Consider the following 13,233-nt stretch of genomic DNA (forward strand, 5'->3'; position numbering starts at 1 on the left):
TACCAGTTCATACAACCTAGTTAAGAAGCCAACAAGAAGCCACCTAGTATATATCTATAGGCCCTCAATGAAACACACTTTTTGTTTTCTTAAATGGGAACCCCAATAAAGAGTGGGACACAGATCACGGGGTAGAGTTTACTCCTCCACCAGTTTCGCGTACTGATTTCCATCTTCAGACATCTCCCTACAGTGCCATTGGGATCAATAAAGTTCTGAATGGAGCCAAATGGTTCTTAGAATGCCAAGATTCCAAAATTCTGTAAACTGATGGCTTTGCACATAAAGTAATAGTTATTGAATATTTTTAATTATGGCTTTGTACTGTTTCTCTGTTATTCCTCCTGGGAATGTAGGAACAAACTGACAACTGTGTCTCGCTGTTGACTTTCTCCAACCAATGCTATTACTATCAACCTGTTTAGTAACACACCCCTTTGTCAAGGGGGAATGGTGACACCCAGTTGCCAATTTATTCAGAAATAGTAGGACGAATAACAGAACTACAAGAAAATGTGCTCCAGTACTCAAGTAGGTACTAAACGTACATGTCAAGACGGCTGACAAGTCCTTTTTTTACGTTAAAATCTCTTAAAATTGTGTTTCAAGGGAGTCTATCACCAGACCCCAGCCTCGCAGATAGATAGGTTATGGTTTCTTGACTTAAACAGTGTTTAAGTGAATCGTTGTGAATTGTTCACCCATTGTAGAGGTATTGCCATATTCTTCATGTGCAAATGAACTCTTTGGAGTAATTGAGGGTGCATGCTATTGCTCTAAAGAGTTAAGCATCAAAGAGCTAATTTGCATATTGACAAAAAAAGGAACAACTGCTACTGCTGCACCCCCTATAGCTATACCCCATCTTGGCAACAAAGTTGTAATACAACATTTGATGCAGGTGACCGTAACCTATCTAACGGCAGGGTTGGGTTGATATGCTGGGTTTTGGTGACTGTAACCTATCTAACTGCAGGGTTGGGTTGATAAGCTGGGTTTTGGTGACCGTAACCTATCTAACTGCAGGGTTGGGTTGATATGCTGGGTTTTGGTGACTGTAACCTATCTAACTGCAGGGTTGGGTTGATAAGCTGGGTTTTGGTGACCGTAACCTATCTAACGGCAGGGTTGGGTTGATATGCAGGGTTATGGTGACTGTAACCTATCTAACTGCACGGTTGGGTTGATATCCTGGGTTCTGGCAGCAGAATCCCTTATTTAGTTATAATCCTGATATTTCAGTTGGCTAAACAAATTTAAGACAAAATTAATACTTGTGGATTTCATATTGTGCCTTAAATTTCATGACATTATGTGACAACTGGTGATGTAACGTGATGTCAGAAGTTGACATGTATGTAATAGCACTCCCCTACAATTCTACTTCTTGTTCATTGTGGCGAGTGCAAAATGAATGTAGAAGACTCTATGAAAGACACGGAATAAATAAGAGTGACGTCTCCTACACGTCAGGTATCATAAACCATAAAGGACGTCACAAGCTTTATTTACACGGTTATGTTCTCACGTCCACATAACACAGCACCTGCAGAACCAGACTGTGGCTTAAACAGAGGGGAACCATAAACCAGTGTCCCCCCCACCAGTCCAAAACATACTGTAAGACATTCTCTTGGGTTTAAAGTGAGGAGAGTAGAAGATGGAGGGAAGGCTTCATTAACCCCTTGGCTGCTGTAAACATGAGTGAGATGAGCAGCAGAGGGGTTAATGCCGAAGTTGCCAGGAAAGAGCTGTGATATGTTGACGGGGGCGTCTTTGGCAGCTTCGGGTTGAAGATAGCCGTGGTCGAGGTAAGGGGCTTAGGCCTCGGACTCGAACATCTTCTTTCTGCCTTCCATGCCGGATTTCTCTTCAATGTTCTTACGCCAGTCACCGACATCACGGAGATCCTTCTCCTAGAGTTGAAGAGCCAAGGTTTGATCAGTGACTAGCTTGCCATATAACAGTATACCTATATTTTTACTATGCTTATATTTGTGCCAACACAAAGCAATGATAGGTTGGATGAGCCACTACTTGGCCAAGATGATGTTATAATAGGAATAATATCCTGTATAGTTTATATTATTTTGTAGGTAAAACCTGTTTTGATATAATTTGACATTTGTTGTGTCCTCACCTTGTCAGTGTCCTCTTTCTTGACCTGCTTGAGATTGGCACGGAGCTCCATGTTGACCTTGTGCTTGGAACCAAGCAAAGCGCGGAGCATGGCGTCAGCAGACATACGTACACGTCTCAGTGCTGGCCTCTTGAATTTACCTCTCAGGTCAAAGATTTTCTGGTTTAAGTCTTCCAGCTGCATAAAGCACAGATACAAAGGTTTAGTTGAAGCATTTTGACACTACGTCATGGAATATGTTGTCTTCCCGCATCCTTATAACTTGTACCAATCTGTTCACATCATGATTACGGGTATACGTTAAATGGATTATCATGGAGGATGTATCCATATCCAATACAGTGCTATAGTAAGAAAAATCTGACTACTAGTAGTCCATTAAACTATCCAGAATTTTGGTTTTCAATATACTGGTCAGGTGGAGGCCGTAAGGATGGGCTACTATAATGTACACGATTAGAGAGTATATCAAGAGACTTATAGAAACTAGACGAAAAAAGTTGGGTCACTACTTGCAATCATTATAAAACCTTGTACTTTTCTCGGCACAGTCCAGGTATTGGGAAAGTGTGGCGGAACAGAACATAGCACGTTATCAATGAGAACCTATATGGCTGCTCTGAACATAGCCAAGTCCAGTCTTCCATTGAGACTGAGTGGAGCAATAGTGTGCATGTACGACCTTAAGTGAAGTCTTTGATCCTCTCACTCACCTCCTTGCTGCTCTTTTGGACTTTGACTTCCATGTCGTATCTCTCTTCATCTACCACATCGATCTTGGCGTGCAACTTCTTGCAGAGTTCCTAATAGGTGAAATAGATGTCAGGAATGGGTAGGAATACATAGAATGACCAAGGTGTCCTCATAGTGGTTATACATTACTACAAGGGAAATGTAGTATTATATAGGTAGCCGTATAACACATGGACCCACATGAGCTCTACACATCCATCAGGGTCATTTAATGTATTAATGGGGTTATCCAGAATTTTTAAAAAATTTGGAAGAAATGTAATAAAATAAAAAATTAAGCCCTTCTGACCTGTTTGATCCTCACGGCTCCATCATTGTCGCTATGGTGGTTCCTGTTGGTCTTTATCAGTGGTTATGATCATGCATGCGAGTGACTGCCATGGTCCCGTGTATGGACAGCATATCATTGCTACCAGATAAGTGGACCGCCATAATGGCAGTGATGGGGTTGTGAGGGATCGGACAGGTGAATATGTATTCTTTTTATTTCATCTTACAGAAGGGACTGATTTGAGGACTCACGAGTATAAGAATCCCACCCAAAACATCCAATCCCACCCAACAGCAAAGCTCCCGAACCCATGTCACATGGATGCAGTTGAGTAGTTATGGGGGTTACCCAAAGGCCCAAGGTAGATAGGGTTTCCTGTTACATATTTTGGAGCCCAGGAGTGTAACATTATATCCTGCGTTGAGCATCACTTCTGCATGGCCATCTCTAGGAATTGTTTGTACCCCACAGTGATCTTAATACCCTTCTTATATTGGTAACCTTTGGGCAGAAACAAAATCGTCCAATCTGCCCAGTAACATGAGTGATATTTGTAGGGGTACCTGCAGATCTGCCAGGGAATGTGGCAAACTCAGAGGAGCGCAGTGCTCGGCCAGGTAACTTTCCTTCTCGGCAGCAGTATCGGCAGCTTCTTTTTCAAGGGCAGTTTTGGCAACCTGGAGCATCAAGCTCTAGAAAGAGAAAGATGAATTGTTAGTAGGTTTTCTGTTTTGGTGTGAAGAGATAAATGTGAGTTCCCATCTTAGTTTTTGTAGAGTATGTTGAATACAATTGTTACTAGTACAAATGAGAAGACTAGTATAGGAGACAATTGGGGCAATTGGCATGAGCCTTATGGTTTTTTTTGGATCAACACTGTAGGGGATTGTAGGGTTATAGATTGGACTTGATGGACTAATGTCTTCATCCAACCTCATCTACTATGTAACTATGTAACTATGATAAGAATTGTACATGGAAATCCAACCAGTCATTGTTCCATTACCATGGATAGGCCTTGTTTCAAGCTACATTCCAGGAATGTTACCATTGCCAGTGGGTGGCAATACTCCACGTAGTGATAAAATTGCAGATTAAGTGTTCGGGATAGTTGAAAAAAGGGTCATCTGTACAAATATAATTAGAAAAAGGTTGTCTGAATCCATCAATCTTGATTGGACCAGATGACTATCTGACATGGCGGTGTCACCGGATTATTCTCCAACGTCAGGAGAAGAAAGGCCCGGGCAAGTAGAATTTGGACACCTAGTCTCTTTGTTCTCAGGAGAGTTGAGCGGCCACTAGAGGTGTCCAGCACCATCTTACTCCCCTCTCCCCTTTGACCAAACCAAGCACCCATGTGAATCAGGGAGTTGGGAGGGAAAGCTGAAGAGACCACTACTATTGAAGGTATATGGACACCTTAACGCCAAGGCTCATAGAACCATCTATAACTCAACTTTTGGTATCAAGGAAACCTCCCGAAAAACATCAGATTGCACAATGTTTGATATTATTGTCCCAGTAGAGATCATAGTTCATAGCAATAACATTTACTACTTCCTCAATGTTAGGGACTTTGTTCTGAAGACCAAACAATATCTGAGTGTTTCCTTCTGCATTTCCATATATAACCTCCATATACAAGAAGATATTATTTGTGGTGTAGTTAGGCCTAAGGATTAGGGAATTGTTTCTATAATAACTTAAGACCCCCCCCCCTTCTCTACAAATCACAGTAAACTTGGATAAACTTACCGATTTCGGCAAGATAGACCAACTATATTTGGTGGATAGGGACTTCCTATCTCTACCGTGAAGATATCGAGGGGACTAAGGATAGGTATGTTGAATCTCAACACCAGATCCTATTGGTCTTGGGGAGATAAGACGCAACCAGATGTCTTTGGCAGTGGCTTACTTCCCATTCCTAATTCAAGTGTATGCACACTTGGCTGAGCTGAGCATGCTCGTCTTTGGAATGGAAACCATTGGTCGATCGAGAATGAAACAATTAGATAGTAGCTTGGAGCTTAGATAATGTCTTGGTCGCACTCTACCTACCTTCAGGTGCGTCTTACGCTGATTCGAAATCTTAGACATCTTGGCGGTTTATGTGATACCTGCACAAAGAACACAAAAGAAAAATTACTTCCTTCTTGGACGCAACCAATATGAATGGAAGTCTCCTACCTGAGACTTTTGACAATTGAGAAAAAACTCTAACGCGTGCAGACCCTACGAAATCCAAGACGTTCGTCTTCAGTCATCCATCTCCTACATAGATCCTAGCTGCTGGAGAGGGGATCACAGACACTGACACCTGCCCCCTCTTTTAAGTCATCTGATCTCATGGGAAGTATGGCAAACTGTGTAAGACTTTCCCAAAATATCTTGAGGAACCTTTAAGGAACGTCAGCTGTCTCTCCCTTTTTGACACGATGCTGCTCTGCAAATCTTCACTGCCAACCCCCCAGCCAATAAAGAGGGCACGGGTGAAAATACTGAGGATTATTTACTCCCACTTCTTAAAACTGACACCAGACGGAGGTCTTATTTCATGCTCCAAATTAAGAACATGCTGGAGTGCGTTATAATGCTGAGGATCTCAACCCGGTCACTGCCGTCAACACATTGGTTGTGACGATAGCAAAGATCGTGGGGGCTACACGACAATGATCATTATCTCCAGATATTATAATGGACAGAACGATTATGTCTACTGGCATCTTAATGGGAATATGATACAACACAATGGCCACCAACATCAAAGAAGACTCCTCATGGATAACCCATTACAACAGCCCTGCACCAGTTTAACCTCTATAGGATGATTTCCCTTACAGCGGTTTTTGGTAAAACGTCACAGTTTTTGACGGAGCATTTCATGCCAAAACCCTAAAGGAATAGGAAATATAAAGGAAGGGTGTATACTTCTCCTGCTGGACCAACTTTGGCTGCAATTTTCCCAAAAACCACCCGTAAAGACAAGGAACTATTGTCCCTCAAAGCATATTAGGAGTTATTGCTCCATAGTTGAGTATTATCCAAAAACTATGTGTTTGACTATTTCTTAACAATGATACAGCACTATATGGCGACACTATACGGTTATACAAGCTATAACTGAGAGTACGGCCCTTAGTCATCCTTGTAGTGTAACTTTTACATGCCAAGGATTAGACGGACTACAACACCCAGCATACGACGGTATATACAGCAACCACCATACTGTTACAATACATGCACTATAACACTGCGGACGTACTATACAGCTCTACATTCATTTAAAGACAGATGTAGCAGAACCGATCACAACGGATATACAAGTTCAACTTTTTTACGACTAGACCACCAATACCATGTGTAGATGTTGTTTAAAGGAAACGGTAGCGTTATATACTTCTGTATAGATTATTGTATGGATATCATATTCTTGTATAATATAACCGCATTATACGAAACTTGATCTTACACAATATACCGCAGTATTGCTTCAGCCAAGAATGATGTTGCTCCTATTACCAAATCCCCGTCTTGTGACACAGGTATAAGGACGATTTCTATGTACGTCTCATCATTCATCTATGGGTTTTGTGGCATTGCCTAGCCCGTGCACACTGGTCTATACTCATGTCTTCCATTGACAGCTGTTTTTGGCCGGTCTGTCTCCCCTCTTATACTAATACATATATCTGGAGCAGACACATTTGTCTCTCTGGATGCCTTTATAACCCTTGGTGCCTTATTATATCGGTCAGGATTTTTCTTACCTGACCCTCGTGGACGGAGCCCTCTGAATGAAGCAGGAATAGGACTGCAAAAATGGGCAACGAGGGGGGTATTAATGGGCTGGGGGGAGTCCCAGATTGTTGCTGCTCAGCTCAGTAAGGGCATGCAAGCTCCCGGCATCCAATCACAGGGTGGTGGACACAAATACTCAGGCCCTCCCACAGCAGGTCATCTTAAGATATCTTAACCCTCTGTCTGCTGCATTTATATTGATCACGTAATAAAAATTTCAATTGATATTTATAATTTTATGGATACCAATACCTATCTATCTATCTATCTATCTATCTATCTATCTATCGATCTACGTGCCTATCTCTCTATAGATCTAATCTATCCAAATCCTTCTTGTCTCTGTCACCACCACTTCACACCCATTGAACAGTTGCAGGGAAGCCCCCTGTCCTATTCTAGTATGGAGCCCACCTGTCAATGCATTCACCAGTCTCTGAAATATGATACAACGGTCCATCCAGTCTAAGACATTCCCTGTTATTTTATTGCTACTCATTCACACACCTCTGCCCTGTAATGTCCTCAAACATTCACTGTGTTTGCTCCCTGGGGACACAATCATTTAGTCAACAAAGAATAAGACTCAGTGCTGTGCTGCCCCCTGCTGGGCACTATTGATAATACAAGCAACTGAGGTACTGTACTTTAATAGTGCCATGGTAAAGAAGAAAGTCCTTGGTACCTGGAGCTTAAAATGTAGTGTAAAGGTAGATTCGCACATGGCATTTTTTGGTAAAACACCATTGCACTTTTTATCGAGCAAATTCCAAAAGTGGACGCAGCAGTAAGAAGAAATGTAGTCCCTGACACCATGCTTTATAGATAGGTCCCTAGGAGTCCTGAAATTGTTCCACACTATGTTTTATAGATAGGTTCCTAGGAGCCCTGACAGTGTTATACACTGGCGAACCATTCACATGCCCCCCCCCCCGACCGACACCGAAGACCCTGACCGACCCCCCCCCCCGGACACACTATTATGCCCCACAGTTGCCCCTGCACACAGCAGTATACCCCATAGTGGCCCCATCACCCAGTATTATGCTCCATTGTGGACACCCATTTTCAGACCCCAGAGTATAATAATCAGAGACCGAGAGGGGGATACAAACATAAACACTGTTACTTACCTCCCTATCCCAGCACTCTCCTCTGTCGGCTATCATCAATTATGTCAGGGACGTCATGTGACCGGAGACCTGCGTCGCGACGCATAAGGACGTAAGCCCCGCTCATGTGATGTGGAGCGTGGAGAGGTAAGTAACACTGTTTGTTATGTTCGCTTACCTCTCCCGGGTCTCCGATCATTATACTTGGGGGTCTGAAAAGACCCCTGAGTATAATAATGATGTTTGCATGGCCCGCAGTGTCATTTACCGATCCCGGCCCCTGCCGGGATCAGTAAGTAAGTAGGGCCCATTACCAGCTGGAGTAACTCCAGCCGGTAACAGCCTATTAAAAAAAAAATGCAGCGGTAGCGGCTGCCGCCAGGCCCCCTAATGTCCTGGGCCCTGTGGCAGCTGCCTCCGCTGTTTCCCCGGTAGTTACGCCACTGTCTAATACTAAACTGATCATACACTGTTGAACAAAAGGGTAACAATGTTTTGATCTTGTGACTTTCAGGCTCCATATCTCTCCATCCACCACAGCTTAGAATGTGAGACTACCATCATTTTATAGACAATCCTCTGAGGTATCTCATACATACATTTGACTTGCAACTATTTAGAATATTATTAGTTATGCAGATTCTTATCAGGTAACTGAATTGTTACTATTTTGCTCCTATGAATTTTTATTATTTTTTTTAGTATTTTGTAAATCCACCTTCGGCTTTCAACACTGCCTGTATTCTTCTGGGCATGCTCTCAATCTAATTCAAGCAGGTCTCAACCAAAATCTGATCCCAGGTCTCTTCTACATGTTCCCAATGTTGGTGCATACTGGTTGGCTCACAGCTTTTTCTTCAAATCTATCCAAAAGTGTTCGATTGGGTTGAGGTTTAGGGACTAATCCAGCACCCCTACTTCATTGTCATTGAACCATTTCTTCACTAATCTTGATGTATGCTTCTTCTAACGTCTCTAGTTAGTGACCTTGGGTGGTCCACTGTTAATGACCATAAACTGTGTCCCTATCCAAGACAGCAACCCTTGCCCAATGAGGTGCTCAGTGTTATGATCATTATGTTATTGCTTTGCACTGTATTTTGTTGGTTACTTGCAGGTCCAAGTGGAGAGACGGTTGCATCTAGGCATTGTATATGGCAGTATGACCCTACGTTGACTGCAGCATGACATTTAGGTTATGCAGCAAGGTGAGACTTGTAGAATATAATGATCGGACCACTTGGTCTCTTGTCTGGGCTATGTCATCCCGGTTTTATCAAGGACATGTCAAGGATATAGCTATAAGACATCACACACAAGATGATTATCCCTCTTAGTAAGTTACGTGCCCAGTGGTGAAGGCTCCAAATAGTCGGTAGTGTATTACACGATAGTGACTGGCTCCATCTGTAAACAATGACTTTGTATCAGACAGCAAGGTCTTGGATCCATTACAGAACCATAATGTATTTTGCATAATGTCTCAGATAGCACATACTCTTCTTTGTTCCACCTGTCCCTCACCAGATTAGATCTATCAAGGACTTGTCAAGGATATAGTTATAAGACATCAGACACAAGCCGCTTAGTAAGCTCTGGGCTTTACCCCATTTGCTGCTATGCTTCACCCTCCAACTCTTCGGAGAGGGATTGCACCTTCTGCTGTTGATCTTCAGTGGCCATCTTTAGTAACAGCAACTGTGACTCTTGCATCACTTACTGATTTGTGGCCAGTTGTAATGTCCAGCTGAATAGATAGATCTCTCTAAGTTGGGTAACATGGCAAGAAAACTGCAGATACAGTAATACAGAATGCAGCAACAACGTTTGGTTTACATGGCGGGTTAACAATTCTGGATGGAAAGATAGAAAGAGTTTTTTGCCAAATAACAGTCTAAGTTTGCAGCCTAATCTGAACGGTTGCTTGCACTTAGTCCGGCTTCTGGTTTAGTTTAGTTTAAGTTCAGTTTAGCTGAATTTAACCCAACTCAGCTCAGTCCATCACCACCTGTCCATGGCCTACATGGAGATGCCATATCTACCTCGCAGCTGGGGTCGAACACTTCCACATGGGTGTTTGTGGCATCTAGATTCTCCAGTCCACTGGCACATCGGTTACCATAAGGGGCAATAGCCAATGCCCAACCATGCCACACATCACTTACTTGGCATGAAAGCTGGCACATAGGGTACCATCTGGGCAATAACCAATGCCCAACCATGCCACACATCACTTACTTGGCATGAAAGCTCGTAGGTAGTTCCTTCACTAAGCGTAGGGAATACAATGTCTCTATACTGACATGCTCACATTCTGTGTCTTTCCCCATCAATCATGGCATATACAGCTATATTTCCCAAGTGCTATACTGGAAAGGGCAAAGCCAATCTGCTTTTCGTACAGGGGTCCACCACCTCCCTGCTTAGGGGTCTGAATTAACTCCTTCTCGCTATCTGCTATAATAGCGAATCACATACAAAAATAAATTAAATGTTGGAAATGCCTATAGACATATAAATAGAGTATAGCAGGAAAGAAATCAAAATGGTCAAATTGGCATTTTTATTGTATAGTAACACAGCGGAGATCCGGCGGCTATGGCGGATACTCTGATTCAGAGCGGCCACCATCTAAGTCCAGGCATAGTTGGAAAATCAGTATCAAACGAATGGCAGTACCTTGTAGGGCAGAGTCTACACTTTCCAAAGATGTCTTTCTTGTTCTGCATTTCAGCCCCATTTTCACGAAAATAAGCATTTTATTCTTTAGGGACGTTACTTCTCATGCCGGGGTTTCGCTCTCCAGTTTAGATAACCAGTTGTATCTACCTTCCAGCTCCACTTACCAAAGCTTTATTGACATCTCCCAAATTGTCACACTTTGTCTGCAGTTGCCTCCGTCTGAAGTTGCTTTTCTGGGTGTATCTTGATGTCCTCAGGTATATTAAGCACAGTCATTGCTGTGTGACCTCAGTCACAGGTTGGAAGACCACCAAAGAAGAGGCTGGGAGCTGTCATAGTCCCAGGAGAGATGAGTATAAGTATCTGTTATATTTAGTCAACTCCCCTGGACCAGCTGATAATGGAAAGGGGCCCGGTGTGTAGAGACATCCCATAATGCCGGGCCCCTTCCAATAACAATATGTAGAGCTGGATGGGGAACCAGGCATTCCTCAATCGCGATCACAGTGCTGTGGGTCCTCAGCCATCTCCATGGCCCCCCCTTCCACTCAATGGTATCCTAGTGGACCAGTGGACCAATGCCCAGCACCCCACTCATCAACTGCCTAAGAGCGGAGAACAGACAATTCCATCTGCTACAAATCAGGGACCCATGGCGGCTCACTGACCATCATATTGAATTAAATTGGACTAACACCTACCTTGTTTGCAATTTCTGAACACCATTTTTTTTTAGCAATGTTTCCATTTTAGTCCAACTTCACAACATAAGGTCACATAACCTGAATTTATTAACAATTAAAAAATGGAAAGGAAGACACAACAAGGGTTAATCTTCATTTTACTGGTCATCAGAATGTAAGAACAGACATAAAACAAGTATAAATATATGTAAAGGACATTCGGTACTAATAACGGACATTGCTCCAGCAATAGCGACACTGGACAGGAAGTCATTGTATAACAACTCAACACCTAATCAGTTACGACAATACCAAATCATTGTGCGCCAGTGTACTGATGATTAGAGATGAGCGAACACTGTTCGGATCAGCCGTTCCGAACAGCACGCTCCCATAGAAATGAATGGAAGCACCTGGCACGGCGATCGGCCGCCGGCAAAGTGTACGTGCCAGGTGCTTCCATTCATTTCTATGGGAGCGTGCTGTTCGGAACGGCTGATCCAAACAGTGTTCGCTCATCTCTACTGATGATGTCATTTGTTAAATTCATTAAACTATAGAAGTAATGCTCAACCCATAACAAATCAATTGATAAGATGTAAAAACAGCACAATTTTCCTGTATTTCTTAAAGGGATTGTCCAGGGAGTTAAACGTACCTGACTTCCCCTAGTGGTTTCTTAAGTTGGACCCAGGGGTTCCAACTCAGGGTCACTTGATCGGACCCTCTAATCATAGCCTAATAGTCCCCATAGCAAATCATGGGAGGAGGGAGGGGGCTGAGCGACACAGTAGTCAGAAAAGTTTAACTTTATGGACAACCCCATTAACTCAATTCTCAACAAAATTGCTGTCAGCGGAGGAAAGAAATCATAATGTCTGATTTATCTTGGCTTGGTTATATAGGAAACAGATTTTTATTAAAATAGAAAAATGGATGTGGAAGGGTCTAAGAATCCGCCTCAAAATCCACTGCCCCTCCCATTGACTTCAATGGGAGCCCTTGCTTCTTTTTTCCGCTAACTAGTAGCGGAAAGAAGAAGCGAGATGAACCTTCTTGCCGCGGATTCCGCAGGTGACTCAGCTGCGGCGTCTGCAGTGCGAGACTCCCTCCCAATTAGGCCCATTCATTTGAGCCTAATCCGGAGCGGAATGCGGCAATGGGATGCCAGTGCACTGCACCGTCATCCCATCGCGGTTAGCAGCGTGGTATATTCACATGCGGAAGCCTTATCCTAACAATGCCCAATTGAAAACAACTGAAGAAATAATAGAAAACACAATGGGGGGTAATAGGCGTAGATGGACGTACACTAGATGTGGGGCATCATTGGTGAATGACCCTTTCCCAAAGATGCACCACTTTGCTCCTTCTGTACTTGTCTCACCACTTTTTAAGAAAGCGGGTGTAGCAGGGAGGAACCCATTTACCATATCTCATCCCGATGCAATTTTTTGTTCCGAGGCCCCTTACCTCAACCCTATAATGAGTTCTTGATAGTGATGGTTACGGGTGCTAAGGAGATTAATCCCATTTAGTGTGGTTCGGGTAATCTGTGGGTCTCCTTGGTTTATGGGCCAGATGGAAGCTGCAATCTTAATACTGATGCCAGTGCTTATGGGCCCCCTAAGGTTCCTGGACCCAGTGTGACTGCACCCTCTGAACCCCCTCAAGTTACACCCCTGGGTGTTACCAATATGTCAACCCAGAAACATTATAGACAGTGTTTATAGGTTTACAATATAAAATCTTAATCGAGGACAAGGATCCAGCAAATAATAGGAGCAA

General features: G+C 43.1%; 1 protein-coding gene across 1 annotated transcript; it reads right to left on the bottom strand.

Annotated features, from left to right (window-relative positions):
* Nucleotides 1–1,443: 1,443 nt before the first annotated feature.
* Nucleotides 1,444–7,036, bottom strand: TNNI2 (troponin I2, fast skeletal type). Its single transcript, XM_075281345.1, has 6 exons — nt 6,938–7,036; nt 5,229–5,287; nt 3,728–3,856; nt 2,854–2,943; nt 2,141–2,317; nt 1,444–1,916 (listed from the first exon to the last, which is right to left on the bottom strand). The coding sequence occupies exons 2-6, from the start codon at nt 5,265–5,267 to the stop codon at nt 1,821–1,823; spliced, it is 531 nt and encodes a 176-aa protein (XP_075137446.1). The 5' UTR covers nt 5,268–5,287; nt 6,938–7,036; the 3' UTR covers nt 1,444–1,820.
* Between the last annotated feature and the right edge of the window lie 6,197 nt (nt 7,037–13,233).

Source organism: Leptodactylus fuscus, chromosome 7 (assembly GCF_031893055.1).
Source record: "Leptodactylus fuscus isolate aLepFus1 chromosome 7, aLepFus1.hap2, whole genome shotgun sequence".
Lineage (NCBI taxonomy): Eukaryota > Metazoa > Chordata > Amphibia > Anura > Leptodactylidae > Leptodactylus > Leptodactylus fuscus.